This window comes from Epinephelus lanceolatus, chromosome 14, assembly GCF_041903045.1.
Source record: "Epinephelus lanceolatus isolate andai-2023 chromosome 14, ASM4190304v1, whole genome shotgun sequence".
Taxonomy (NCBI): Eukaryota; Metazoa; Chordata; class Actinopteri; order Perciformes; family Serranidae; genus Epinephelus; species Epinephelus lanceolatus.
In genome coordinates this window covers 7,137,761-7,164,736 of record NC_135747.1, presented here as the reverse complement: position 1 = coordinate 7,164,736, position 26,976 = coordinate 7,137,761, and the positions used below count along the sequence as shown (strand labels likewise).

Here is a 26,976-nt window from a genome sequence, read left to right as displayed (position 1 = left end):
AGATCCTCTCATTATTAAAGGTATATGTCATCAAAGAGAGACCATAAAAGCTAATGGAATGGTCAGAGTTGTCATATTAAAATACGGATTTACATCATCAACTCATGCATTGAGTAACATTTCAATTAAATGTTACACCTTAGTGAATTAAGTTTTTTTTTTTTTTTTTTCTTGGACAACAGCTGCTGCGAGAGGCGGCAGAACATCCTTTTATTTTATTGTTACCACCGCCAGCACAGTGGTACAGTGGTTAGCATTGTCACCTCACAGCTCCTGGTTCGAACTCGGGGTGGGTGAGCCCTTCTGAGCGGAGTTTGCATGTTCTCCCCGTGTCTGCATGGGTTTTCTCCTGGTTCTACGGCTTCCTCCCACAATCCAATGACATGCACATCCGATTATTTGGTGACTCTAAATTGGCTGTAGGTGTGAATTTTAGCATGAATGGTTGTCTCTCTCTTTGTGTTAGCCCTGTGATAGTCTGGCAGCCTGTCCAGGGTGTACCCCAGCTCTCGCCAAATATCAGCTGGGATAGGCTCCAGCTCCCCCGCGACTCATAACAGGATAAGCAGACACAGAAATGACAAAAAAACTGTATGAATGAAAAACTTGCCAAAGTCTGAACAGTGGTCACAGAAGCTTCAAAACCAGCCAAAACGCACCCGTGAGCAAAAGTGACGATGTGCTATTGACCAATCAATAGACTGCAAGGTTTCTAGCTCCACCTTTTAGTACCAGATCTGTGTGCTAGGTACCCCAGCAGAGGGGTGACCAAAAAGAGGGTTGGTATGGAATGTTGTCATTGTTACCATCCACAACATTTTACATTGGAAACAGAAAAAATGCTTCCCGAACTAAACTGAACCATACCAGACTTTTTGATGGAAACAGGGCTTATTGTGACCCACTTTGCCCTCATCAGATACTCTGACCGGCCTAAGGTCGACTCAAGTTTGTGAGAAAGCTTTTTAGGTTGCATTAAGATGATAATTGTTTGGCAAGTGTATCTGTGAGGTATCCTCAGTTTTAGAAAGTTGAATTCAAAAAATGGTTTGTTGTAACAACAAGAGAACACAAAAGCATATCATCTATTTCTTATTCCTCCCACAGGCAACTTTTAAGGCATCAAAGTTTGCCATTTCTCCAGATCTGAACTTTGTTCTTCTGGGATATGATGTCAAGCAGGTGAGAACCTCATTAAATTCTGGTTACATATATCCTGACACTGGTGTTTTGCTTGGGGCTGTTAATACTGCAGGTTTTCAGTTCATGAACTTATATGAAGATGTGACCAACATGCATATTACTTATCAATTTCAGAGTCAGCGAGCGAAAGCCAACATTGATCCACCACGAGGGTACAAGCTTTAGAAATAAGAGAAAACACTGACATGCTTTATATGTGAGAGTAAAACAGGATCATAAGGTCTACTATGGGCCAAGGGTTAACCAAAAGGGCTAAACAGAAAGCATTTTTGACATCTGTCCCTTGTCTGTCTCAGAGAAAAGATAAACTGCCACTTTAACAAATGTAGCATTCCACAACAAATGCCACTATAAGACACACTGCACTCTTTGACTGGACCACAGCATGCAAGGCTAACCATACAAACACAAAAGTCTGTCTGTGAGTGAGTAAGTGATTGAGTGATGAAGTTACACCATTGGTCAGAGTGAGTTATAAAATGAGTGTTGGTGTTTCCCCGTTGGCTCTTCTGAAATGAAAAGTGGCAGTACTTGGCGGAGTCGGATGCAATGATACATGACATCCTATAGGTTCTCAACTGGATTTAGATCAGGGGAGCGAGAGAGCCAATCAGTGGCATCAATGCCCTCCTCATCCAGAAACTGCCTACACACTCTGGCAACATGAGATCGAGCATTGTCCTGCACCAGGAGGAATCCAGAGCTCAGTGCACCAGTGTAAGGTCTGACAATCGCTCTGAGGATTTTATTCTAGTACCTAACAGCAATCAGCATACCATTGGCTATGACATAGTGGTCTGTGCAACTCTCCAAGGACATGCCACCCCAGACCTTCACTGACCCACCACCAAACAGATCATGCTGCATGATATTACAGACTCTTTCATGCCTGTCACATTTGCTCAGTGTGAACCTGTTCTCATCTGTGAAGATAACAGGGCACCAGTAGTGGACCTGCCAACTCTGGTGTTCTCTGGCACATGCCAATTATGCAGATACCGGTCCTGCTGCTGAGCCGATGCCCTTCCACAGCCATGTTTGGCAGTCTCCTGGTATCTCCTCCATACTCTTAAAAAGGTTCTATGTTCCCCACTTTAACATTTCTAAACACACACACGGGAACATAATGGGGAGAAATTACAATCAGAAACTTACCCTTTGGGCGATCTATGGTGGGCAATCTGGGCAATTATATCCTTTACAGAAGGTTTTTTAATCCAGCCGTTAAATGCAGTGTTTCAGTCAGTGCAGATTTCTTTGAGCAGCCAAAGACCAACTGGTAAGAAAAGAATAATTATAGCCTGGGAAACATAGAACCTTTTTTGTGTAAGTGGGGAACATAGAACCTTTTTTGCAGGGTTAAATGGGGAACATAGAACCTGGGGAACACAGAACCCAGGGAACATAGGGATGACCCCCATGTTACTAGTAGTGACAAGGACACTAACAGAACACAAAACTAGAGAAGAATCAGTCAAGAAGGATAAGGAGAGAGTAACTATCTGTGGCTACCACATGCAAAACCATTCCCTTTTTGGGGGTTGTCTTGCTTTTGCCTTTCCATTGCGCCTGTTGTCACTTTAATTTGCACCAAAGCAGCTGGACTTGATTCACAATTTATTGTGCTTCCTACATGGGCAGATTGATATCCCTTAAGTTTAATTGACTTGGTGTTATACTGTGACAAGTAAGTGTTCTCTTAATTTTTTAACTAGCTAGCTGCTACGTTAATAAAATGTTATTTAAAGTTGAACTAAACGCTTCAACCACATACAGCCTAGGCACATTGCTATCATCAGATGAGGGACAATCCTGTTTGGCTCATTTTCTGTTACCACTGTAATGTTAGAAAAGCATGGGGATATTAGCAAGATAGCTAGCTAACTGGCCAGCCGTGATCAAAATGGCAGTATCAGTTGGATGACAGAAGAGAGGATCACATCACCAATTTGCTTTAGGAACAACCATGTCTATATGACACACAAACCACCCATGTTGTGAGGAGAAAGTGGTTAAAAATCATCAGAACAGGTGCCGCCACCATAGTAACAGTGTGTAACTAGAGGTTGACCAGTTGGTCAGGATGTTTTATAAACCATTGTTATCCGTGGTGAAGTGTCAAAAATCGGTGCCTGGAAGTGGGCCTGTAGGCTCCCGACCTTGAACCTCTTGTCTCTTATCAGGTGTCCTCAGATGTCGATTTGGTACCTTAGGCTCAGCTGGCAAATACTTAAAGAAACACTGGAAACAGGCAAAGTCCGATGCAATCAAGTTTAATGTGTCAACAGGCTTTAACACATACAACTTAGCGAGTCAGACTCCGGAGTGTGACTGAAAACCTGCTCTCAGAACCCTGGCTTATATGCTGGTGGAGATTCAAATGAGTCTCCACCTCTTTTTGCTAATCTTTCCCTCTTAAGACCAATTCTATTGGTAGAAAACCTTTCTTTGTGTCTAATTCTGATTGGGCCCATTTTTAATGGTGTAATGCAGCCTGGAGTTTCCCAAGTTTTCTTCCCTTAGGTCTGGTTTCGCTTTCACTCTATTTTTAAAAAACATGTGTATTTTGGGGACTTTCTATACAGTCCTCAGTGCTCTCAGTCTTATGCAAGGTGAACCTTTAGAGTGCAATCTGTGAATGTGTATATGTATTACAGCATTTGAGTATGTGTTTCATCGTTCAGCAAGATACAGTGTGTTCTTTCAGTAGGTGCATACAACATGATTACATAGTCTGGTGCTATGGTGCTATGAGTACTTTGACACATACAGTAATGTCTTATCATATTTAAATGTAGATCAAAGAACTTTATAATGCCTTATACATAAAAACATGATTATATGAGTTTCTTAATCAATTTATACATCTTAACCTTACTGTTTGATCTGTTGGCACAAACTTTTACACTACATTCCCCCCTTTGGGGCTACAATAGTCCCATATAATACTTTAATCACAGAGGGAGAGAAAAATATATATTCCCCCCTTTGGGACTTTATAGTCCCATAACTACTGATTAAGATTAAGTATTACCATACTTGAATCATCTTCAGTGATTAGCAATAAGGTTAACACATAAATCAGATTTTATCAATTATCATTTTGTCACACATATCTGTATTGGTGAATAACACACGTCATATATCTTCTTATGAAAGAGCAAGCATAATCATCAGTACCTTTAGGTTTCATCATCAGTCATTATTACTTATTATCCAATCATCATGGCATTAACATGCATAAACTCCCTTTTGTCGATTCATCATGTCCATATCAGTCCTTGTGACTTAAGAAGTGTTGAACCGCCACCTTCCCTCTCAGCAAAGAGACCTCCGCCATGAGGGTGTCTCGGGACTCAGTCATTTCTTTGAGCTGGGCCCGCAGCTTCAGCAGCTCCTTGGCGGTGTGCTGCTGCTGCTGTCGGCTCAACACATGATTCTCACCCTTTCTGATTGCATAGGTGTCACGGCGAATCCTGCGCATTTTTTCACGCAGTACTGGGGGAAGACTGCGCATCAACATGCGATAAGGTCCTTGGCCAACTGCGTGAAACTGGTTACGCAGTACAGCCTCAATTTCACGATCTTGCTTAGTTTTGGCCTTCCCCTCAGGCAATAGCCACAGATTGGCCTCAACGAATTCTGGGACTATGTCATACTCATCCTGTAGCCTGTTGCGCATATAGGTGTGCAGTGGTTGTACTGGCGCGGGGCCTAGCAGTCTGCCCCGTGCACTCCTTTGTTGTTTAGCTGGCTCTGGGGGGGGGTCAGGAGTAGTAGGTGAGTAACTTAGTGACTCGGTATCCTCATCCGTTACTGATGAGGTGTCATCACACCCACGGTATTGGCAAGGAAGACATCCACTCTGACATGGCATTTGTGGGGAGGTGGGAGTTTGGACCTCTCTAGCGCCTGCTCGTGAGGTGGAAGGCCCTTGGGCCCCCGCGACATTCTGCATGAACTCTAACTGGGAGTATGGCGGGTTTGGGTTCCCTGGAACGGGATCAACTGGGGCCTGGACTCCCCAAGTGGAGGATTCTGCTTCTGGATTGGCACCTTCTTGGGGATTGTCGGCATGACTGGGGACTATTGGTGACATCAGCAGCTGGCGAATGGTATGTGCAGGTGCAGGGTCATCCAAAACTGCAGTGAAGACCTGTTGCGGCGTCATCATGTAGGGGTTGGAACTGCGTCGTCCGCCCGTCTGGACACCTTCACCGGGGTTGCAAAGGGGCACCAGGCGACTGCCCACGGGGTAGGGTGGCGGAGGTGGACGAGGAGGTCCCATCACGCCTGGCGCCTGCTGTTGATACTGGAATACGGGCTGGTCCTCTGGGTTCTGCTGGTATGGATGTGGGGTTCTCCAAGGCTCAGCCATGGTTTATGTCTATCTTAAAAGTTTGTAAAGGACATCTTTAATGTGCTATCCCTTCTTTGTTAGTACGGTGTCTGTCCCTACAGCATTTTGATATTGTGTACAAACCATGCAAGCAAAATTACTGTGTCTAATGGTTAAGTATTAGTGGGGTTGGTGACAGCAAGACTCCTAGGTGCTCTTACATTATCTCCTCGTACTCTCCCTCGACTGACCCCCATTTCTGATCATCAGGGCCTAGTATCTCGTCTGACGTCATCATTTCATATTGGTTTCCTTCATTCAATCCTGTGCTCTGGTGGAAATCGTTAAGCTCTTTCCCTTCGGGGCCACCCATGTCTTTATATAATTCTGTGATTGTCTTGGGATGGGAGCCTTGATCTATTATAATAAATTGTCCGGCAACACTTGCCATCGTTCTTCTGATGAGGAGTTGTACCAAGGGAAGAATACAACAGGCTAGTACAAAAAGGGCCAGTACTACAAATCCCAACAACATCCCCATCATGTGTAAAATCTTTTCAGGGGATAACTTTGATAACCAGTCCCAAATTGAGGAGATTTTAGTGTTCCAATTTGAGTGCTGTACGTGTTGGTCTCACATGGTACGTATGCTATTTAGAGCCTTGGTTAAATTGCCATCCTCCCCGGTGTGCATGGGGATGACGGTGCAACAATGTTCTCCAACTACATCACAGATCCCTTGGTCTTGAGCAAGCATAGTCTCGATGATGAACCTGTTTTGCAGTGTCATCAGGGATGTAGCATGTAACTACTCGCTCACCCCTTGTAAGGCTTCTATAGTCCAATTCACAAATCTTTGTTGGTTGTACCATAAGTAATTTATCCAACGGCTATTACGAGCTATATACTGGGCATTAGCTATGGCTCCCCAGATCGGCCAGGAGCCTAACACTCTACCTGTCTCTATCCATTCATCTGATATAGCCTGTGTGTCCCTGGGAACCCCTTGTGGCACCTGATCCCATGTGATGTACACACTAGCATCCTCCTCCCAGGAGAGAGTTGGAGAATTGGTAGACCTGCGAGACCGTGAGTGATTATTGTTATTTTGGCTGTTATTCAGACTCATGATTGTGATTTGTCCTGTTAACATTACTGGGGTACAGATTCCTGTCCAATTCTCTGGCAGCACAGTTTTCACCTGAAGATCATTTTCACACATCCAAAATATATCTGCCAGTGGCACTGTACCATTAGTTAGGTTAAGTGTCAAAATCCAGGTGGTATCGTTATAATTTCGTCCCATAACCACTGAATCGTTCCCACCATTGACTACCTGATGGCACTGAATTTTAGCCTCTTGAGTTGTGTTACATACTTTCTGTACCCCCGTGAGCCGCATGCCACCCGCTGATGAAGATACGTTTCCCACAATCTCCTCATACCGACATTGGATCAGTCTCTCTGCCTCCTGGGAAGAGTTAGTAGAAGTAACATTATTTAACCAATGTTCTATATTATCTCCCCGTGCCACACAAAAGGGGAACACAAGATCTGGTGCCAAATGTACTACTGGGGGCACGTGAAACTCTTGCTGGAATTTGTCAGAGGCATTTTTAAGATTTCCCGGACAAATAGCAGTTGTGTTGGTCCACCTGTCTCGTCCTGCCGCCATCCACATGACACATGCAGCAAAACATGTACTGTGCTCCCAGCACTTATCTATGTTTGGGAGAGGCTTAACTGTGGGTATGCCCCTCCTTCTATGGCATGCTACGCACGTGATGTTAGTTACCTGTTTTGCGGAGTATTCTAACCACTGGTAGAACATGTTAGACGTCCAAGTAGTTGTTCTGATTATCTCAACCTTTTGCATCACCACGTCTCTTGGCTTTCTTTGGGACCTTGAGTTCAATCTTAGCTATTTACGGGCCACTTTCACAGATAAGGTAAGCCCTGTTTCTATATTGGTACAACCTCTCATGTTACACCAAACTCTTGCCGTCATCATTCCCTCTGCAGTACAGTGTGGACTTATGGACTGACCATGCAACCTGATGTTTCCTGGACCCTCCACCAAGATGTCATCATAAGCATGTGATTTATAGTAGGTTAGTTGTATCATTTCCCTGTGTGGTATCTGTCCCTGTTTTGCAGCCATAGTTCCTAATGCCACTAAGCAGTCACTTGTCTGCATCTGATGTCGATTGCCCAGTTCTGCTCCTGCACTCTGCCTCACTTTCAGAATAAGTAAGAGGGTTAGTAGCACTGCACCTATCACTCCCACATTAGCTCCTCCTTGCCTGATCTTCAGACCCTCCTGCTTGCCGGGGGGCTGTTCCTTCTTCAGGGTCTGATTCTCTTGTGTCTGTGTCTCTCGAGTCTGAGTCTGAGCCTGAGTCTGAACCTGTGCCTGTGTCTGGTGCTGGGCCTGTGTCTGAGCCTGATGCTGGGCCTGTGCCTGAGCCTGACGCTGGGCCTGTGCCTGAGTCTGATGCTGAGCTCTCTTCTCCTTCTTCTCCCTCCGTCTCTGTTCCCTCTCTCTCCTGTCCTTCTGCCTCTGCAGCCACCTCTCTCTCTGCACTTGTCCTCTCATGATCTTCCCTATCTCTAGCAGATGATGACTCATGAGGTTGAGATTGGCTGCCAGTCCTGGAGGCTGAGGAGCTCCTCTCTGATGAGCTCCCTGCCACTGTTGATACCCTCTCTGGTAGCGACCCGCTGCTCTCACTCTGGGTTGAACTGCTGCCATCGCCCTGGGTTGCCTCTGCCCTGCGTCTCTGTGCAACGCGTGCTGACCTTCTTGTCCCCTGTTCCTGTGGGGAGGCGTCGCCATCCCCTTCTGGTTGATCTCTCTCTGCCCTTGGGGCGGCCTCGCCGTCCCCTTGTGGATCTGGGGGAACTGCTCTCTGCCTGCGTCTGGGCCGGGGTATGGGTGGTCTCTCTGGGACTTGTGGGTTAGCTCTGCAGCAGTGGTTAAGGTGGAACCAAACGTCCTTACCTTCAACTTTCAAGGCAGTTGGTGTGGCAAGTATCACCTTGTATGGACCTTCCCTTCGTGGCTGGTCCCACTTTCTTTTGAACACCTTGACGTACACCAGCTCTCCTGGACGTATTCTTTGGAGGTCTCTTGGGATGTCGACCCCTCTGTTCTCAGTGGCACCCTTCACCTGCTGGAACACAGCCCTGTGGATACGAGTTAGACTTCGTAAGTATTCAAACATTTCGCCTTGTAGTTGTTCCAGGGACGGTCCCTCATGGGGACCTCTTAAGTATGGTAGCGGCATGGGCCGGCCCGTAAGCATTTCATGCGGTGTTAGATGCGTGACTCGGCTGGCTTGTGAACGCATAGACATTAGTGCAAGCGGTAAAGCATCCACCCAATTAAGCTTATTTCCACTGTCTGCTACTATTTTAGCTATTTTAGTTTTCAAAATACCATTCGCCCTTTCTACAGCTCCCTGTGATTGGGGATGGTATACGCAGCCAAATTTTTGTTTGATCCCTAATTGTTTCAGTGTCTCCTGTATGACGTTAGACACAAAATGGCTACCGTTGTCTGATGATATGGTATCTGGCATTCCAAATCTTGGGAATACTTCTTGACACAAAAATTTTGCAACTGTTCTGTGGTCTGATTTTGCTGTAGCTTTTGCCTCCACCCATCTACTGAATCTACATATGACCACCAAAACGTATCTCATTCCCCTAGCTCTTGACTGTGGTCCCATGTCTATGTAGTCTAACATGATGTGTCTAAAGGGACCGTCTGGGGGTGGTATGTGTGCCAATGGAGCTGAAAAAACTTTCCTGATGTTGTGTTGTGCACAGATGTCACATTCATTTAGTACCCTATCCACTGTAGCTGCCATAAATGGTGACCACCATACTGCTTGTAGTTTCCTTAGTATCTCCCCCCTTGCGCAATGGTCACTACCATGCGCCCAAATTATGGCATGTCTCAATAATAAGGTTGGTAGTACAAAGCGGCCATGGGCATCTAGCCAAACTCTGTGCAATGGCCCTGGTCTCATGTTTTTTACAGCACCCCTTTTTATCCATAAACGTTTTTCAGCCTCCTCCACTCTATCCTGAGCGGCTTTAAGCGAGGGCAAGGAAGTGAGGGATTCACAATCTTGTATGGTAAGTATAGGTGCCATTACTGCACCTATTGCTGCCTGTTTAGCCGCCTCATCTGCCAGATTATTACCTTTTGCTATCAATGTATCAGTTTTTTGGTGTGCTGGACATTTAATTACAGCTAGAGCTTTGGGAAGCAACATGGCTTCTAAAAGGTCAAGAATGGCAGCTCCATGGGTTACAGGAGTGCCGTCTGCTCTACGAAACCCTCTTTGTTTCCAGATGTTAGCATGAACATGGCATACGCCATAGGCATATGCTGAGTCCGTGTAAACATTCAATGATTTCCCCTTTGCCAATTGACATGCCGCTGTTAAGGCTTTTATTTCTGCGAGTTGGGCCGAGCAAGGCTGAGCAAGGCTACAGGATTGCAGTGTGACAAAACTTTGATCAGTGTTATTGAGCTGAACAATACCATATCCTGCGTGGCTGCCAGTGCCATCTCGAAAACAAGAACCGTCAACAAACAGTGTGAGATCTGCAGGAATTGGTTGGTTATGTAAGTCTTCCCTGGCGCGCATGAAATTGTCTGTCTCATGAATGCAATTATGTGGTGCACCTTCTGTTGGTAACATCAGCTTTGTGGCGGGATTAACAATGGTGCAACGCTGTATATTAAGTTCAGGGGCTGACAAAACAACTTCATAGCCCGTACGTCTGGCTTGCGTCAGAACGAAACGTGGACTTGTTAGTAAATCATCGCTTGTTACTGAGGTGAATAAAAACAGAATGGCACCATGTGACATTTCAGAGAGCACAGAATTTAAGTGCAGACTCTAAGGCAGAGTAGACATTCAGTGTAACACTTGCACACTGGCACACAGTCCAGAGCAACACTGTGGCTTAATGGCATTTTGTGTTTCATTTGGGGTAGATAAGAAAGATTCTGCCACAGTGTTTGGACTGTGCCAGCCGTGCCTCGCTGTGCAGCTCTACTCTGCAGAGGAGTTGAACCAAAGATGCAATTGGTGAATAATGATGTCATCCAGTGATGTCACATTGTGATTTTGCACGTGTATGGTTTTAAACCTGTGGTAGCACATATGGATGGAGTTTCACCTTAACAGGCCACCTTGTCACTTTAACAAAAAAAAACAAAAAGAAAACCTCCATCCAAAAAGTCTACTCCAGGTTATAAAACAAGCACAGCTGATAACAGACATAGTGTGTCGCCCAAGGTCCCCGAAACAAACCAAAGTCCATGTTCCACCTCATGTTGTCCCCCACAGTCTTGTGTAGTGAATAAAAATTAGCCCTGTTGTCTTCATAATTGTTCTCCTCCTTCCCTTCATCCCTCTGTCGGTTACTTTCATTGTCCTCTTTCATCACTGTTCTGTGGACGGTCTCTTGTTCAGGAGACCGGCCTCTTCGTTGGCCTTGTCTGTCTTCATCTCCACCACAATGTCGTTGTTCACCTCTCCGCTGGCCACTTCCTTCTTGTCCTTCTTGCCGCAGGGCAGCTTGCTCTTCTTGTTCAGGAAGTAGATGAGATTTGCCAAAGCTTCTGCTTAATTTCTTGCTCGTCTTGCCAGTGCTCGACCCCCTCGCTGTCGTAGTATGATCTCTCTATCCAAAAATGTGTTCGTATTCCCCTATATTCTATCAGGCCCTCGCTTAAACAGTGTTCTTCTCCCCAAATCTCGTCTTCAACAATTTCTCCCCCATCCATCTATTTTTAGCTGCTTAATGTTTTGTCCTTCAGAGCTCACCTCCCTACTGCAACAGGTTGATTTATCAGTTTAATTTCTTTTCTGTTGGCTCTACTCCATCCAGCTCTCAACAGCTTGATTTCAACCTCTCTTTTCTCTATTTACTTTATTTTGTCATAAACTAAGACTCTTTATCATCTATAATGTACAAACTATACTTGTCACTTATTTTTGTTTTTCTCACAATAACAAATATCTTTTTTCTAATCTCCCCTTAACAGCCAACCAGTTTGTATGGAATTCACCCGAGCAACTGGTCCAATCAGTGAAACACGTGGACTTTTGTTGGCACCGTTAGGTTACCCTTATTTGGTTTTGTTTCACTGAGACACTGTTAATAACTACCTCATGTAACAAAGCTTTGATGAAACAAATCACATAAAACAAACACACATATACCCAAAATGTCTATTTTCCTTTGTGATGACTTTTTAGCCCAATAGAGGTCAGAATCAAAATATCAATTTTAACAAAGCTCTATTTGCGTAAGCCCTTTTTGTTGGCTACGTTCCTTACTCTATACTGGCTGTATTTCTCATCCCCTCCTTTTGTGCTCTCTGTTTAGTCAGTCTCCCAATGATTTGCCAGTCTTTTTCCTTTTTTCCCGCTACATTTTATTTAACACTCTACTGTATTTACAACACTTTATACAATGCTTCATGCATTACCTTGAATAGATTTTATTGTGTTTACTCTAACTTACTGCTAAATATATGTACAGCAACTTTATAGCTTACAGTTAGATTTTTACAGTTTTTACACTTTTGATCGATCTGTTAACTGTTTTGACTTGTTTTTTGTCTTTTTTTTTTTTTTTTTTTTTTTTTTTTACTTTTCCTTTATCTCTTTGGTTGCAACTTTTTAAGCGTTCTGCCCGTGTCAGACCTGTTCTGTCTACGGTGACTCCCCTCCTTCTAGGCCGGGAGGTCACTTTCCTCAAAACAGCGGTATCCACAGAAGCTTTTTACTTTAGGCCTTTCCTTAATCTCTATTTTCTAAGCTCCCCGTCTAAGCAGTCCCAGCGGTTGACTCACACACACCTGCCCCTACAGGCTTAAAGGTGTGCGTGGCAAGTCGCTAGCGGTATCCACGGGTTCGCTTTTGAGTACCTCTGACTCTCTTATTTTTGCATTCCGCCCGAGCAGCCTATTGGTTGGCTCAACGCCCCTGCCTTTACAGATTTAAAGGGTACGTTGGTCAAGTCAATAGCGGTAACCACGGATATGCTTTTACATCTCTTTACTCTTTTACCGGTTTTACTTCTTATTTTCTCAATACTTTAAATACTTTAACTATCTTTTCTACTTTTGTTACCTCTCACATTCACACACACATGCACTCTTCCCGCACCAAGATCACATATATTGCATCAAACTTAGCCGTCTCCCAGTGATGTTAGTTGTGACTCAGTAATGTTCTTGATAATTCAACCAATTCAGTGACACTTTTAGCAATTCAATTAATTAAATCGTTATAACTAGGTTCTTTAGAGGAGGAACAATGCCAAATACCTTCGACCTGGGCGGCTCCAGCACTGCACCCCAGACACACCCGGTTTAGGCAGAAAAAGACTCTGCTTACCTTAGTTTGGTGGCCACCTGTGTGTCTGGCGTACAGCCCAGTGCTCCTGGTCTCCAGCCCCGACACGTCCTTCTCTCCTGGCTGGCAAATCGCCACTTGAAGTGTCAAAAATCGGTGCCTGGAAGTGGGCCTGTAGGCTCCCGACCTTGAACCTCTTGTCTCTTATCAGGTGTCCTCAGATGTCGATTTGGTACCTTAGGCTCAGCTGGCAAATACTTAAAGAAACACTGGAAACAGGCAAAGTCCGATGCAATCAAGTTTAATGTGTCAACAGGCTTTAACACATACAACTTAGCGAGTCAGACTCCGGAGTGTGACTGAAAACCTGCTCTCAGAACCCTGGCTTATATGCTGGTGGAGATTCAAATGAGTCTCCACCTCTTTTTGCTAATCTTTCCCTCTTAAGACCAATTCTATTGGTAGAAAACCTTTCTTTGTGTCTAATTCTGATTGGGCCCATTTTTAATGGTGTAATGCAGCCTGGAGTTTCCCAAGTTTTCTTCCCTTAGGTCTGGTTTCGCTTTCACTCTATTTTTAAAAAACATGTGTATTTTGGGGACTTTCTATACAGTCCTCAGTGCTCTCAGTCTTATGCAAGGTGAACCTTTAGAGTGCAATCTGTGAATGTGTATATGTATTACAGCATTTGAGTATGTGTTTCATCGTTCAGCAAGATACAGTGTGTTCTTTCAGTAGGTGCATACAACATGATTACATAATCTGGTGCTATGGTGCTATGAGTACTTTGACACATACAGTAATGTCTTATCATATTTAAATGTAGATCAAAGAACTTTATAATGCCTTATACATAAAAACATGATTATATGAGTTTCTTAATCAATTTATACATCTTAACCTTACTGTTTGATCTGTTGGCACAAACTTTTACACTACAGTGGAACTTAGCTCTGGAAGGGGCTGATGGCTCTGCAGCCTCAACCAGTCTCACAGGGAAGAGTGAAGAGCTGAACAGGGGAGGGTTGTGTTGAATATTTAGTGGGTAAAGCTTCAGAGAAAGTAGGTCCTTTCTGCTGTCACACTGTGTCTAATCATATTTTTCTTCCCTTTTTCTACATTTACATGAAGTTTTGAGACTGAGTGAATGCCACCACTTGTGGTTTCAAATTAAAAACATTCATGCATTTCAATAACAGTCCAGCTAAATACTAGGTTTTGACCACGTTTTGTTTACACTTTGGCCTCTAGTTTCCCGACACGGCGCAGGGTGGCGCATGGTGGTGAACCCCACGCAGAGCTAGTTTCGAGCAGCGCAACCCGAGGCACGCTCAGTTTGGTAGTTTGGCAGACCAAGGTGCTCTGAAATGGGTGTGCTTGCCAGCTGGAACCAGGTCTACTGTCAGCGCAGGCAGAGCGCAGCCGGTGTAGGGGAAGCTTGGCTGACCGGCGGACAGTGCGCACACGTCACCAAAACCTCACAGGCAGGTTTCCAGAATGTCAGGCACATTAACAATGCAATAAATACCCACAAAAAACACTTTTCAATGCAACTATCTGCAATCAGCACATTGACTGTCCTGTCACATCGTATGTCAGATCAAAGGGGATTGGCACCGTTTGGCACGCGTAATGGAAACCCAACCTGATTTGATTAACACAGCTGCAAACTACTAAGTTCACATCCCTCTCAGCCAACCACAAACAGCCACAGCATCAGATAGGGAGTATATATTCAGAATTCTGCCAATTTAGAAAAGTCAAAAGAAAAGAAACAGAGTGAGACTGCGAGAGAGAAAGAGAGAGCGCGCGCGCACGAGAGAAACGCTGTGAACAAATTGTAAGTTATGTTCGGTGTCTTAAGGGTTTACATGCTTCATGTGATATACAAATGTTAAAATGTTCTTGCTTAACGTGATCTACAAAGATGGAGTATATTATTGCGAGGAGGAGGAGGAGAACTTATGCAGAGAGGGTGTACCGTCAAAGGACATCCTATTTGGGCATGACAGAGCTGGAATGCAGGTGGGCCACACGAATAATGACTGGAATACCGCCGTGTCCAATGTAATTGTCATTTCATGTCGTACTCTTTTTCATCTGTGATTTGTGCACACGACTCATGTCATGAGTGTTGCACTGGGTTTAAACATGTCATCAAATATCTTTCTTTGTAGGGAAATATGTTTGTCTTACCTGTCCTAACCTCTATCCCACCAAAGCCCTCGATGCTGATGGAGGACAGCGTGGAGGATGCAATGTCCTCCGCCAAGCTGAGGGGCACGCTGGTGGAGGGGCCGCCCCCTGTTGCCCCCGTCTGCCTCCTGTGCTTGGAGAGCTTTTGTTTGGCCCTTCTTATAACATCATTGAACCGTTTTTTGCACTGGGCAACGGTTCTCAGTGTATCCGGGCAACATATTCAGACACTGCAAGCTTGGACCTCCCGGACCAAAACGAGAGTTACAGATGTAACTAAGGTTCTCTGATTTCTGAATGACCACCAGAGACGGTATGAAATACCTGGATAAGCATCACACACATGCACAGATCGAGACATAATACCAACAAAGTCATGTGACCTGGGTGACGCAAGTGACCTGATAAAGGGGGCAGGCACCCAGCAATCGTCTCCTACAGAATCTTCTCATCAAGATTCTGAATGACAATGAACTCTGGTGGTCATCCAGAATTCATAGAACCTTAGTTACATCTGTAACTCTCGTTCTATTTCATTCTTCCTGACCGCCAGAGAAGGTATGAAATACCTGGATGACCTATACCAACAAAGTCATGAGGAATCCGCACTCACCGAGATTCAGTTGCAGACCGAAGGAACAGACAAGACAGCTGTCGCCACAGGATGGGGAACGGCCACATTAACTCTGTAGAAGCGGGCAAAGGTACAGGAAGAAGCCCACACAGCTGCAGCACAGATGTCATTCAGCGGAACGCCCTTCAAAGCAGCCCACAACGTGGAGACGCTCCTGGTTGAATGACATTTCACTGGGGGGATCTGAAGGCCCCTGAGCCTGTATGCATGAGATATGGTATCAACAACCCAATGCGAGAGCCTCTGTTTAGACAAGGCACAGCCCTTCCTATGCCCTCCACGACAGGCAAACAGAGCATCAGTCTTACGAAAACCAGCAGAAACCTCTATGTACTGTTTCAGAGCACGAACAGGACAAAGAAAGGTGGCATTAGGAGGTAGTTCCTCCACCCCTGACTCTGGGGCAAAAGCCGCCAAACTGATAGGTTAGTTAACATGAAAAGCAGAAAGCCTCTTAGGGAGGAAAGAGGGGTTGGGCCACATAGTGACCCCCAATCCATCAGAATTCCACTGCAAACAGTCACTGGCAACGGACAGGGCATGAAGCTCACCAACCCGCTTTGCAGATATAACAGCGAGAAGAAAGGCAATCTTGCAAGACAGCCACCTGAAGTCAGCGTGTTCCAGGGGCTCAAATGGAGGAGAACATAAGGCTTCCAGGACGACAGGCAAATCCCATGAAGGTAACAGCATGTGGAGGCCACAATCGGAGAGCACCTTTAAGAAACCTGCCCACCAGAGCATGTGACCCTACAGATCGACCATCCACAAAGGCATGTCGAGCAGAGATAGCAGCAACATACACCTTTATAGTAGAGGCAGAGGGCCCTTTATCCAGCAATGTCTGCAGGTATTTGAGCAGTACAGGTACACAGCAATGCTCTGGGTCCACATTCTGACTGCCACACCAACCAGAGAAGAGTTTCCACCTGTTGGCATACAGCAGCCTAGTCGAGGATGCACGAGCACTGATTATGGTCTGGACAACAGTCTGATCACAAAAAATCAGTAACGAGTCCGGCCCTTCAGGGGCCAGACATGCAACTGGAGGCGCTCCGAGTGAAGATGCCAAATGCTCCCCAACTGTGACAGGAGATCCTGCCTCAGTGGGAGAGGCCAAGGCACTCCGTTGAGAAGCCGACGGATAAGAGGAAACCATATCCTCCTGGGTCAGTAGGGAGCCACCAGCAACACTGTGTGATTGCACCTGTCTATCCTGTGAAGTGTCAGCATGAGTAGTGGGATCGGAGGAAAGGCATACAGGAGGCAGTCCGGCCAGGAGTGTGCCACGGCATCCTGCCCCAGTGGGCTGGTCGGTTCCGAGAGGGAAGACCGCAGTGGGCAGTGCGTTGACGTCTCTGAGGCAAATAGGTTGGCATCCGCTCTGCTGAACCTCTCCCATACCATCTGAACCACTGTGGGGTTCAGCCTCCATCCCCCGGAGGGGGCCTTTGGCGAGAAAGCATGTCTACAGCTGTGTTCTGCACACCTGGCAAATGCATTGCCCTGAGACTTGCAAGGCGAGGTGAGGCCCATTGAAGGAGCCTCTGAGCCTCCCGCAGGGAATGACTGGACCTGGTTCCCCCTTGGTGGTTCACATGATAAACTGTCAAAGTGTTGTCTGACCGAACAAGTACATGCCTCCATTCCAAAAAGGGAAGGAAGTGCCCTTAGGGCTAAGTGTACCGCACGCAGCTCCAACACGTTTATGCACTGGAGCCTCTGCCAAGGACTCCAGGTTCCCCTGACTGTCCTGTGGTTCCAAACAGTGCCCCAGCCCAAGAGGGAGGCTTCTGTTACCACTACCTCCCGACCTCGAAGGAAGAGAGCCCAAGGGAACACCGCCAGAGAGATAGGCCCTGCTTCTCCAGAGACCGGAGGGAATTGCCTGAGACCATCACCATCCTGCCTTGGTGCCTCTTGGGGTTGAGGCCCAAACCATTGACCCACACCTGCAAGGGGCGTAGTGAGAGGAGTCCCAGAGGGATGACCGTCGATGCGGCTGTCAATTTCCCCAGTAGCTGGAGAAATAGACCATATGTCAACCTTGTACCTCTCCAAACACATGAGACAAGGTTGAGGATGTCATCCATCCTCTGTGTGGAGGAAGAGGCCCTCATCATTACCGAGTTGAGGACGACCCCGATGAACACGACTCGCTGACTGGGAACTAAACAGCTCTTTGCGAAATTCACAGTAAGACCCAACTGGGTCACATGGGTCAAAAGACATGTTGTGTCGCAGATGGCCTACTTGCGGGTCGCGGAGCATATCAGCCAGTCGTCCAAGTAAGGGAGAATACAAATGCCCTTGCTTTGCAGAGGCGAAAGTGCTGCCGCAATGCATCTGGTAAAGATCTGAGGAGCGAGTGAGAGCCCGAAGGGGAGAACACGGAACTGGTATGCTTGTCCCTCGAAGGCAAAACGAAGGAATTGCCTTTGGTGGGGTGCTACTGGCACATGAAAATAAGCACCCTTCAGATCAACACTTGTAAACCAGTCTCCCTCTGAGACCACCTGAAGAACATCTGCTGTGCGAAGCATATGAAAAGAAGAACCTTTATGAACTGGTTTAACTGTCTGAGATCGAGGATGGGGCAAAAGCCGCCGTCCTTCTTCGGAACAAGAAAATAAGTTGAATAGAACCCTCTCGTTCAATCCAAACTTTTTACACACTCGGTGCCTTTCTCCAGAGACAATGAAATCTCTCGCTTTAGAGCCAGAGACCTTAGGGGGTCTTTGACAACAGTCATTCTGACCCCGTTGAACTTGGGGGGTCGACGCCTGAACTGAATACTGTATCCCTTGGAAAGAGTTAACAACACCCAAGGGTCTGAAGTCAGGGCCTCCCACCGGCTTAGATGTTGTGGGGAGAAACGGCTGGCACCCAGGTCTAGGTAGTCAGGTCCGACTTCTGCGACCTTTGGGCGGCTTGGGGTGTCGGTCGGCAGGTGGTCCGTATCTGGGTGCCCTATCCTTAGGCGTCCGGAAGGCAGGCTGCTGAGGGGCCCTATGGAAATGGCCCTGCTGGAACAAGGGGCGGCCGGTTCTTGGTTCACCCTGAGCATTGGCTACAGAGCGGGGAGCGCTAGTGTGCCTTGGTCTAGGCAATGGTGCCTGGCGTAAGTCAGCAAAGTGTTGCTTGACTTTGTTCACCTGCACACTGCACTCTAAAGCATGTTCGGCTGCAGGTCCAAACGTCTGGCCTGGAATGACAGGTAGCGTGCGGAGTGTCTCTCTACATGCCTCTGACAAGGGGGACTGGGCAAGCCACACTTGGCGCCAGGTCAAGGTCAAGGTGGACAGTAAAGAGATTCCCAGAGGCTGCAATAGATAGTGTGTCCTCATCTTGCTGGCTAGCAACATGGGGTGAAGAAGAAAGGCTATCACTCTCATCGTAGCTCTGTGGTGGTTTTCCGAGTGGTGGCTCTGAAGCAGCGGTGCCAGCAGTAGCTGAGAAACCACCAGGCTGCAGATTAAGAAGGAGGGCCTTAATCTGGGCAAACTCGGAGGCTAAAGTGTCCACTTTAAGGGCCAAAGGTTCAACAACCCTCCGTCTCTTCTTAGCGACGGAGGCATCATCCTGTGTGTGTCCGTGGCACTAGGGGCCAGGAGGAGGGCTGTATGCAGGTGCAAGGGGGTAACCCAGCCTCAGCAAAGCTGCTATCAAATTTAACCAGCCTCGCAGTCCTCTCTGCTAATGGCATGCAGGTGCAATTAATGCAAGCATTTTCAGTCAGCGCCTGCCTGAGGTGTTCAGTGCCAAGGCACGAAGGGCATCTGTCATGGCCATCCTCTGGGCTGAGAGGAGCCATGCAGGAGATACAAACAGACAACATAGTCACAGAGGCTGTCAGTATGGCAGTTGAGCGGGAACACTCAAGTACGATCCAACAAAAACCAGCAAGTGACGCCGAAAGGCGAGCGGTGTAGCAGCAGGGCAAGAAACACCCAGCTACAGCCAACCCAGCACCATGTCACAGTAAAAGCACCAGCGACGTCGCAGCAGAGCAAGGAAACACTCAGCTATGAATTCCGTCAAACCAGCACCTGTAGTGCCGTAAAGCTGGAGATGTAGCAACAAAGCGAGAAACACTCGGCTACAAATAAGCTAACAATATAGCAACAGAGTGAAAAACACTCGACTACAAATAAGCTAACGATGTAGCAACAGAGCAAGAAACACTCGGCTACAAATAAGCTAACGATGAAGCAATAGAGCGAAACACACTCAGCTTACAAACCAGTTCGACCGTAGCCAACAAAGCTCTTTATTTTAAAAAAAATAGTAAATCCCTGTGCACAGCGGTGCAGTGCTTCTTCTAGGTGCCAGCTGGTGCAGGATAAATCACAGTCAAAAATGTTTAACAACAAAAGGAGCGCTCCTTTTGTTGTTAAACATTTTTGAATAAACTTTGTGTCAATCCTGATATTCTAGTGTGCGCTGGAAGTTTTTGAACTGAAACCTCTTTATTTTCTTTTATTCACAGTACCGTAGGTAGTGTTTGCTAACCCCCGCTACAGCCATCAGAGAGGCAAAAGCACCTCACGAGGACAGTCAGTTGCAGGAAATGCAAATGCGCTCAACCCGGGCTGAGCGGAGGCGCTTAGTGGGGATGAAGCACGCCTGCTGGCGATGAAAAACAAGCTACTTACCTGTTGCAGTCTGATCTGTGGTCGGATATGCACGACAGGGATGAGCGCCGGCTACGCAGCCTCTGGAGGACAAATTCGTAGCTCCAACCGGTAAGTTGTGGTTTCGAGGCTATTGGCGTAGGCGGCAAGCTAATACAAAAACAACCTGTGCGCTAAGGCGAGAAGATGAAAAGGAGACGATAGCTGGGTGCCTGCCCCCTTTATCAGGTTGCTTGCGTCACCCAGGTCACATGACTTTGTTGGTAGTATGTCTCGATCTGCGCGTGCGTGTGATGTTTATCGAGGTATTTCATACCGTCTCTGGCGGTCAGGAAGAATGAAATAGAACATCAGTTTCCTCCTGGGAGAAGTTTGGCCGTCTGACGCTGCTGCTCTCTTCTGCCATGGCGAATTGAGTAAACTTCGCGCAGCGCATTCAAGGGCGAGGAGAGGGGCTCATTTGATTGGTGTGATGTAAATCAGCTGTGTAAAACCCACACCACGCCTTCTCTCCTCCCTCTTTCCGACTTGCGCAGGTAGGAGGGACGGAGGTGGGAAAGAGGAGTAGCTGCGCCAGCGCGCACAGTGTGCCAAACTTTCAAAATCCACCCAGCTGGCGAAGCGCAGGTGCGCTGCGCCTCCGCCTTGCCCAGTCTGTGAAACTAGAGGCCTTTAAGTCAAATGATTAATGCTTTGCTGTTCACTATACTGTAGGCATACTTCCACCTTCTTTTATACTCCTCACGGAGCCTACTTGAAACCTAGTTTTGTAAATTTTTTAAATTGAACTCAGCCTGGTGTGGACATTTTGGCTGGCCACTTATCTCCCAGCTCCTCAGGAACTGTCCTGCTGATAGGACAGCTGGCCAGCTGAGCAGTGAAAAGACAATACAGGTCAGAGTCAGGGTGGATTTAAAAACAGGTAAAAAAAACATATACTTTCATTTTTTTAAAGCTAAGTAATTTACCACAACAGCTGGGCACTTTAGATTTCATAAATGTCACTCATACTGCTTTTGGTAGGGACTGTTTTCAGCCATGGATTAATACAGAGTTTGTGTGTACATGGTAAAATAAAGAATATATAACCCAGTGCAACAGTGTGGCTTACTAATCAGTTTAATAGTTTGGCATGTGGGACGGAGGAAGAAGATACACATTAAATATTTGTTAGTTCAGTTCAGTTCAGTTCATTGTTTTGTCTTTGCAGTGGATATAAAGAAGATAAGAAAATAATATATAGACGCAGTACTGTATTCCTACCACCCACCACCACTGGTATGTGTGGCTATGAATATAGTCAATGTAACATTGGTATCAATACTTCTTCTAAAAAATGTCTATATGGCACAATGGAAAATTTACTCAGTATGTTGGCAATAATAATGTATCTGCTGTATACAGTGTGAGCACGAACCAGAACAGCATAATTTCTCTTCCCTAGTATGGTAGCTGTTAAAGACTTAAACATCAACTGAAGGGCCATGATACATTGACCTTGATACTTTGTTGGCCTCATAATCATTTTCTTTTCTCTATCATTAAAGCATTCATTGTATCTGAAAACTCTACTAACTGTACTAACTTCACTTCATCTTAGATATGCTTGTCACGCAAAACCCATACCTGGTGTCTCCAGAAAGCATTTTAGTTGTATCTGAGAATAAAACATAAAAGATAGATAATCTTAATATACAGACTCTTGTAGTGTGTTGATTATGATGATGCTGTGGTCATGCAAGTTGATCTCTTTGTTATGTTTGTAAATTTCTGTTGACACGTCTTACTGGAAATGCCTTTATGAAAGTCCACTGAAGCATGGGGTTTTGTCCATATATAGAGGAACAACAATTACTGTGTTACACACTGTATGTATGTCCAGTCAGAAAGGAGACATAAGCAAACTAAAAAGGGGACAAACAAGCTCCTTCTTTCATTAAGACCACATTTGTCTACTCTTGACATTACTCTTGACTCATAAGGTTTTTCTCTCAGTTTCCATAGTTGTCTCCATTTGTTCACTTTACATTCACTTCTGTACCTGTAGTTAGAAAGTATTTCCTTGTTATTGGCTTCCTGCACCAACCACATTAAATCAATGTCATTGATGAGATGAAGGATACTTCATTAGGGAGAAATACATGAAGGTTTCTCCTCGAATAAAACAATGATTTCTTAGTTATGTTGTGTTTATTCTAATGTGCTCATGATGATGACAGAGACTTGAGACAGTTAAAGTATCACTGTGACATCAGTGTAGGGGGCAAAGTAAAGCATGCTGCAATTACCTCTTGAATCCAGTCACACACACACACTTAAACATATTACATTAACCACAACTGGCTGGACAGTGTAATGGACAATTTTATTTTATCTTAATTTAATTTCTACTTGTGCACTTATTTTAACGTATTTTATTCTGTTTTTTGTCTTTTATGAGCTGCTGGACAGCTGAATTTCCCCTCAGGGATAAATAAAGTTCTTTCTATTCTATTCTATTAACTGCATGTGTCCCTGTTTCAGTGTAAATTAATAGAAAAGAGTCAGATTCAAGGACATGCTCACATTAAGGAAGACAGCCTATCTCAGTGTGCCATCTGTCAAATTTGGACTTCTTTAAAGGTCCACTTTGTTTGAGGGACAGAGACTCGATCCATGACCAGAGGCAGACAAGTCAAATTTATCCTCAGTCTAATCCGGTCAGTTAGGGTCGTGTTTTACTTACTAAGTGTTTCGAGTATCAGTTCGGTTTACTGTGGGAAAAATGTTTCAGGAAATCTGTAGCCTTTGTAAAACATCCATGCTAAATGACATGTTTTTGGAATTTCAGTTATTAAAAAGGTTAGAAAATGCTAATCTCTTAACCACTTTATCTATTGCCTAGTTGGCTACAGAATATTTTACTGCTGGAGGTCAAAATCATAGACTATAAAAGTAATGGACGTAGCGACCATGACATCACCTATTGGTTGTTAGACTCCCGTTCTGAAGCCTCGAGTTCAGCATTTTGGTTGTCACCATGTTAGTTTTTTGGAGTGGGAGATGGCCATATTTTGGCAAGAGGCTGGTGCTGTGGAGGAGCGAGGGGTGGCCACTTAATTATGCATAAGTTAAAGTGTTAATAAAATGCCAAAGGGTGAATTATATAAAAATTCACCCCCCATGTGGTTGTCATGAGGGAGGAAATTAACTGTCTTTGTACCATGCTGTGAACATGCCATAAAGTTGGGCACTTTAACATGAGGGTCAGTGGGGATTGACTGACTTCTGAAGGCAGCCTCAAATGGCCATTTGAGGAGCTACAGTTTTTGGCACTTCAATATCGCCCTCATTGTTAAGCCCTGGAAATTGCCGCTTGGTCATAATCATTTAACATAGAATAACAGGACTCTGCAGTTACAGTGCATGCCACAAAACCACAACGTAGATGGCCACTTTTGTTGCACGTCATACCTCCCTCCCCATTTTCTGTCTACCTCTTCACTGTTACACTATACAAAAAAGGCAAAAAAAGAAAAAAACATGACCTTCAAGAAAATGATGATGATGATGATCCTACAGGTTTTTAATCAAGGCCATTATTTTTGATTGTGTCACCTTCCTTTCTGAGAAATTATATTTTGTCTGTTTAGAAGAGTGGATGGCTTTAATTACAACAGTACTCATGAACCCTAGTCAACCTTGCGTTGGAGAAGAAACCAGTCAGAGGTGTGAATGAGAGCTGTAGCAGAAGCTCTTTGTCGCTACAGCTGAGAACAAAAGACAATGCCATAGCTGTCAAATTCATCCAAAATTGATCCAGAATCCAAAAGTAAATTGATTTAGGTTGCAGACTGTTAAGTTTTCTCAACAGCCTAATCATGCACCTCGGGAGTTGTAGTTAAGTTCTCCACAATCTTTGAACCCATCTGAAGACAATTTGCTTCTAGGGGCAAAAGCCAAAATGTAGCCTGCAGATATCTGGGCCAAGACTTTCTCTTCTGTGCACCGGTCATTTAGGCTCATCTCTATAAATGGATATCTCCATTTGAATATACATTTAAAAAATAATAATAAACAATAATAATAATAACAATATTAATAATAATATAAAGCTAAAACCTCATCAGGTGAAAGCCGATGGGTTCCAAGATTACATGTTGGCCAATGTGTCCTGCCTCTCCACAGAAACCAAAATGCTTCCAATACCAAAATCTTGTCCCATTGCTGATAGATTTTTTATACATATGCAGATATCTGTTCACGGAGATTAAGTCATCCTCAGATGTTTTTATGAATACATGCTTTTACCTTCAACTTTTTGAGAAAAGAGCAATTTATTCACTCAAACAAAGTTAAAGTCTATTTTGTTGATTTAATCAGGAAAATTTCATGTCCATCCAAATCATAGAAGTGCTCCAGCTGTGAGTCATGTAACACTATTTATGGAAAAATGAATCAGACTTTTACTCTTATTGGGGTTTGTTTGAGTCAACCAATTTTTGGATTGGGTCTAATTATTCTGATCCTATGCTCCCCTCCCCTTAAGATTGGGTTTCTCTGTCTATTTCAGTACATCAGGTATACGTGAGTTCTCCACAGTTCTGTTTTGGACCTGGTAAGACCTTATTTCTAATGCTTCAACCCTATAAAAGTACTTGTTGAATCCCCAGTGTCAATATCACTTAACAGATTTCCAAAACCCCAGTGATGCCGTAACAGCGACACAGGTCAGAGCTGTTTTGGCAGTCTGCCATATGCGTCAGCCCTCCTTCACAACCACCTCCTGACCAGGTTTGATGCTGTCTTGCTTTGGTGACCAGGGTTTTTTTTTTTTTAGAAGTGATGGACATAAATTTAATACTTGTGAGTGTTTGCTCTCTCATATAAATGGGTATAATCAAACCTTAGTACAATGAAAATACGCAGGCCTTTTTTCAAAGGTTATCAAAGCACATGGAAACATTTTCTCCAATGCTTCTAGCCTGATACCTCCCATGGCTTGCTGTGCATGTAATTGTAGTTACTGTTTTTCCTCAATGTGGCCATTGAGTCAACACAACACAAAAACCTCTTGACCTATTTTGTGAAGGTAACAAAATAAATTTTATGTCAGAATTTCTAATTGCTAATTTGGTAACTGTTGCAGATAATAAGGCACCATGCAGTGTTTTAAACAAGTGTTAAAAAAATGAACTATCAAGCACAACATGTTGCATTTTATGGACTGTTAGAGTGATTTTTTCTTGGGCTTGCTTTAATGTAATCAGCAAGCAGCTTCTGAAATTAAACACACATCTGTTCCGCTTGATGCTTTCAGTGAAGTACAATAGCAGTGATAGAGTGCTCATATGCATAATTTCAGGAGGAACGTGCTTGAAAAGAGTGTTCACACATGCACAAAATGATGCTTGAATTCCAAAACTATGAGTAAAATCACCAGAAAGGGAAAACATTTTTGACCATTAATGTAAAACACTTCGCAAGTAAAAACACTTCAATATTTTCAGCCCATTCAGCTGAGATCCCTGAGTATCTCTTTCTCCTTGGAGAACATTGGGGGCTCTAGGGTGGCGAACCCCGCGCAGAGCTAGTTTCGAGCAGCGCAACCCGAGGTGCGCTCAGTTTGGTAGTTTGGCAGACCAAGGTGTGCTGAGATGGGTGTGGCAGCGCAGCAGGGGGAGGTGTCAATGCAACTATCTGCAATTAGCACATAAATGTATCTCTATATCGACTGTCCCGTCACATCTGATGTCAGATCAAAGGGGATTGGCACCGTTTGGCACGCGTAATGGAAACCCAACCTGATTTGATTAATACAGCTGCAAACTAATGAGTTCACATCCCTCTCAGCCAACCACAAACAGCCACAGCATCAGATAGGGAGTATATATTCAGCATCTGTCATCTTAGAAAAGTCAAAAGAAAAGAAATAGAGTGATACTACGAGAGAGAAAGAGAGAGCGCACGCGCATACAAGAAACTCAACATTGATTTACAATTGTGGTGACCTCCTCCCAGGCTACCTTTGCATCATCAGCCCGTGGAGGTCTGCTCGCAGTTCTGTATATTCGGACACTGCGAGCTTGGACCTCCCGGATCAAAACATCAGTTTCCTCCTGAGAGAAGTTTGTCCGTCTGACGCTGCTGCTCTCTTCTGCCATGGCGAATTGAGTAAACGCTCATTACGCCTTCACACAGTGCATTTAAGGGCGAGGAGAGGGGCTCATTTGATTGGTGTGATGTGTGTAAAACCCACTCCACGCCTTCTCTCCTCCCTCTTTCCGACTTGTGCAGGTAGGAGGGACGGAGGTGGGAAAGAGGAGTAGCTGCGCCAAGCGCACGGTGTGCCAAACTTGCAAAATCCACCTGGCCACACCCAGTTGGCGAAGCGCAGGTGCGCTGCGCCCCTGCCTCGCCCAGTCTGCGAAACTAGAGCCCTGGATGTTTCACAATGGCGCACAGCACAAGGAATGAACACAATACCACCTGTTCAATGCAATCCAACATAACAGCCAACATTATGATAGTTTTGTCATGCACAAGAAGGCACAAATTTACCAAACTGTGGGAATTATCCCCACCTGGGGTAATCAAAATGGA

At 45.1% G+C, this 26,976-nt stretch overlaps 1 protein-coding gene across 1 annotated transcript in view; it reads left to right on the top strand.

Moving 5' to 3' along the window:
- The window catches only part of LOC117251243 (inactive dipeptidyl peptidase 10-like), a 252,023-nt gene that overhangs the window by 163,639 nt on the left and 61,408 nt on the right, over nt 1-26,976 (top strand). The window contains exon 5 of the mRNA XM_033617351.2: nt 1,108-1,182. Coding sequence (XP_033473242.2) covers nt 1,108-1,182 — 75 coding nt within the window. The remainder of the gene's footprint in view (nt 1-1,107; nt 1,183-26,976) is intronic.